Source organism: Mercenaria mercenaria, chromosome 2 (genome assembly GCF_021730395.1).
Source record: "Mercenaria mercenaria strain notata chromosome 2, MADL_Memer_1, whole genome shotgun sequence".
Taxonomy (NCBI): Eukaryota; Metazoa; Mollusca; class Bivalvia; order Venerida; family Veneridae; genus Mercenaria; species Mercenaria mercenaria.
Window position 1 is genome coordinate 68,431,370 of NC_069362.1, and position 4,448 is coordinate 68,435,817.

Genomic DNA, 4,448 nt, shown 5'->3' on the forward strand with positions numbered 1-4,448 from the left:
CTATTCAAACATAGACAACTCATTATGATGCATCTGGATAATCATAAAATACAATAAAAATATCCATATCACGTAAAATAAATACATAAATCCAAACTAACATTGAAGGAAAAGAGACATAGCTCCGCAATCCTCAATACCTAACGGATGTGTGCTAAAACATTACATTAAAATCTCTAAGATAGAATGGTTTTCAGATTTTTCTTGAATCGTCGAAGGATTAAGACTGTCTAATACTCAAAATATATCATTTAATAGTCTCGAACCTACATTACTTAACCTTCTTTCATTAAAAGACTTTTTTTAAATGGAAATTAAAAGGCTTTCTTTTATTAAATGGAACAGCAAACCACCCATCTGTAGTATCCGAAGACCTTAAACCTGCTCTATAGGGATAATACGGAGATAAAATCTCAGTCAAATAGATTGATGCATTTCCAACAGAGAAGTTGCACACGGACATAGATCGTGGCTTTGATAGGTAACCAGGTGGTAAAGGGCTTGTGTAGAACTGTCAAATTTCCAACGGTTTAAAACAAATTTGCACACGAATTTTAAATACAACGAATTTGTCTTTTTCACTCTCTGTTATACCATACAGTATTACATTACAACATTCCAGATGCGAAATAACTAGTGACAAAACAAGTATCTCTGTAGAATCCTTTGTGAGCCTTAATCCTAAAGTAGTTCAACATAGCTGTAAGACATTTCGTTTTAACGTGTACTTTGAAATACATATATACTGAGAAAAAAGCTTACCTGACATTAGTGCTTTTGACAGTAATTTAAAAATTATTGAATGTACAACTTTGAAATTTAGTCTACGCTTAGAACAATATATTGTTGATAAGTTTTCACAATTTCAACAAAATCAAATTATGCATCATATAAATTCGCTCATTTGTAGGACTTCAGCCCATCTTTGAAAAGTCACAAAAACACTAAAACACATAGAATTAACAAACTAGTAAAACCGCCATGAGAGAAGAGAATGACTACAACCCGTCCCCCCCCCCCCCCCCCCCACACACACACACACAGAATAATGGCGTTGTCGTGCCCTATCATAAAAAAAACCACTTAATTTGTGTGTAAATTTTATACATTTCCTAGTAAAAACTCAGAATCTACAAACCCTTATTTCTAAACAATATATTTATTCATTTTCTAAAAACGCATTTTTCATTTGTCTTTTTGTGACTTTTTAAAATAGACTTTAGTAGTAAAATTAATAAAATCATATTTTTGCGTCATTTAATACTATTGAAATTTTGATAAGTTAATATTAATAGATTGATCTAACTGTCCCCTTAATTAAAAAAAATGCCCTTTCAGTATTTTTAAACTATCTTTAAAATAGAAAATGGCGGATTAGCTCTTTGGTTCAGCACAGAAAAACACTCAAATACCTTATACTACATCCAGATTTTATATTGTCTCCCTCAATGTTAATTCCCTTGGTACAACATTAATTCCATTTTGCTCTACTGCCGTATATATAACAAGCTCAGTCTTCGAAGTGTCCATGTTAAGTTTGTTCTCATTCATCCGGCTGTTAATCATTATTGCACACTGTTCAAGTTCCAAGTTCTTTAATCACATGTAATTCGTTGATGATTGGTGTCGGTTCGAAACGTTTATTTGCAATATGATCATCACCGGATGTAAAGATAACTACTGTAAACGACTCAAAACATAAAGGTTCGCAGATGTATAAATGGCTACTGCAAAAAACTCATAAAAGCCATTACCAGATGTATAGATGTTTTCTTCAAACGACTCAACACGCAACATTACTAGATGAAAGATGACTGCTGCAAACGTCTCAAAACCCAACATGGTCAGATGTATAGATTGCTGCTGTAAAACGACTCAAACCACCACATTGACTTATGTATAATGACTGCTGCAAACGATTCAAAACAATACTGCCAGATGCACAAATTGCTGCTGGAAAAAAAACTCAAAACACAACATAACGAGATGTACAGATTGCTGTAGCGATACGACACGAAACATGAATTGATGGCTGCTGGCAATGACTCAAAAGACCATATTATCGGATGTATAAATGGCTGCTGGCAACGACTCAATATACCGTATTATTGGATGTATAGATGACTGCTGGCAACTACTCAAAAGACCATATTATCGGATGTATAGATAGCTGCTGGCAACGACTCATAATACCATATTATCGGATGTATAGATAGCTGCTGGCAACGAGTCAAAAGACCATATTATCGGATGTATAGATGGCTGCTGGCAACGAGTCAAAAGACCATATTATCGGATGTATAGATGGCTGCTGGCAACAATTCAAAAGACCATATTATCGGATGTATAGATGGCCGCTGGCAACGACTCAAAAGACCGTATTACCGGATGTATAGATGGCCGCTGGCAACGACTCAAAAGACCGTATTATCGAATGTATAGATGGCCGCTGGCAACGACTCAAAAGACCGTATTACCTGATGTATAGATGGCCGCTGGCAACGACTCAAAAGACCGAATTACCGGATGTATAGATGGCTGCTGCATTCGAAGTAGGTCGGTTACTGTCTTTGTTACAGAATTTACATTTTAATATAGTCCTAAACGCTTTCCTCAATTCATTGTTTCTATATCCATAAATTAGCCAGTTTATTGCGGAATTAAACAGACCAGGTATCAGTGTACATCGTTTCACAAATTGAAAGGTGGGCGTGTCCCAAAATGTGACGATGAAACTCAGTATAACGTAGGGTAACCAACATATCACGAATGTCCCTAATACAATGACCATAGTGATTACGTGGTGTAAGTCTGTTTGAGCCTTAGTATGAACGTTATATTCTGTTTTTCCTCCGATACTATTTCTCATGCGTGCTTTTTTAAGAGCAATGCGTACAACAATCATATAAAACGTAAAAGTCACAATTAATCCGCAGATAAGAATCCAATCGCAGTAAAGTTGATAGGCCTCGGGCCATACTACATTACGAACACATTCAGCAGACGAGTTTGTAAAAGTATTCACACCATAAAATGGTAACGTGCTATTGACTGCTACAAGTACCCAGCCAAACGATATCATAAATACCATCTTTGGTTTCGTTAGCAACGTTCTTGCACGAAAGGGAAAGCAAATAACTATATATCTTTCTACTGATACCAAAAGTAAACTGAAACAAGACGATCCTAAACTTAGGACAAAAAATCCTAGACAAGCCAAACAAACGTATTTTTTACTTTTCCATCCGAAAATATCTGATAGCATATCTGTTGGTATCAAAACTGCACCTACGATTAAATCCGAGAATGCCAAATTTGCAATAAGAATATGAATATTGCTTCGCAGTCTTGGAAATTTGGCAACGCTGTACAATATAAGCCCATTCCCAAACACCGTCGGAATCATAACTGTAGCATAAACAATATGCCATACCGTAAAATATGTCTCGTTTACCATTTCTGTTCAGGTATGTTATCGCTTGTGATGAACTGTAATACTGATAGAACGCGCAGTATATGAATTCACGGGAATATCTCCTGCATGAACACGTATTTGCTTTACCTTTAGACCTTCAGCTGATGCACTGTTTTTCTTATCTATGGATGTTCAAACCCATTACTGATACTTGTTGAACAAACACGCATTTAACTGAAAGCTTTCCAAATAACTCAAATGTAATGTAAATCGTATTTCCGTTCTTAGGGATTGGCTATAACTTAAAAACCTGTTATTCCTAAGCGACAGCAATATTGATAGATAATCTAATTGCTTTTATCGACAGGAAATAAGATAGCAATTGATACTGAATAGAAAACTCATTAAAGCATGCCATTATGATAACTTAAGCCATATAGTCCCCATGCAAGTTACTTGAAGTATGTTACGTTTATCTCTTTACACTTATAGTAGGAAGTACATAGAGTCAATAGAGTCAATAGGGCTAAGTTAAAGGATGTTGTATAGTGTAATAATGTTGGTCCTGTTCCTCTCATGATTAAACCCAATCAAACCGAGTCTGCTATCATTCTACTTGGTTGCATTCTATGATTCCAAATGATCTTCTTACAGATTTTATTAACTACCACAACGGCAATCTTTAAGTGCCGCGTGGCGGCCGTAAAATGTCTCCCCGTACTTGGATTCAGTGGGATCATGAAGTTCACTCAATATTCATGGGTAATAGAGTTCCGCTTAAGCTGGTGCTAGGGACATGAGTCGTGTTACACTTTCCATTACCTGTCATGAACAGACTCAGTCAAACCTAGTCTCCTACTATTTTGCTTGGTTGCATTCTATGCTTCTAAATGATCTTACATATTTTATTGTTATTGATTAAATGAAAATTTGAAAGTTATTATTTAACCTTTATATCTTGCAACAAGTGTTAGGAATGCTTTTACTGTAGCAAAGAATTCGCTAAAGTCTTAAACCTTTCGATTTGAAACAT

At 35.5% G+C, this 4,448-nt stretch overlaps 1 protein-coding gene across 1 annotated transcript; it reads right to left on the bottom strand.

Annotated features, from left to right (window-relative positions):
- Nucleotides 1-2,420: 2,420 nt before the first annotated feature.
- Nucleotides 2,421-3,457, bottom strand: LOC128549532 (trace amine-associated receptor 13c-like). The gene has a single exon (XM_053526384.1). It carries the CDS (start codon nt 3,455-3,457, stop codon nt 2,507-2,509), a length of 951 nt encoding a protein of 316 aa, XP_053382359.1. The 3' UTR covers nt 2,421-2,506.
- Between the last annotated feature and the right edge of the window lie 991 nt (nt 3,458-4,448).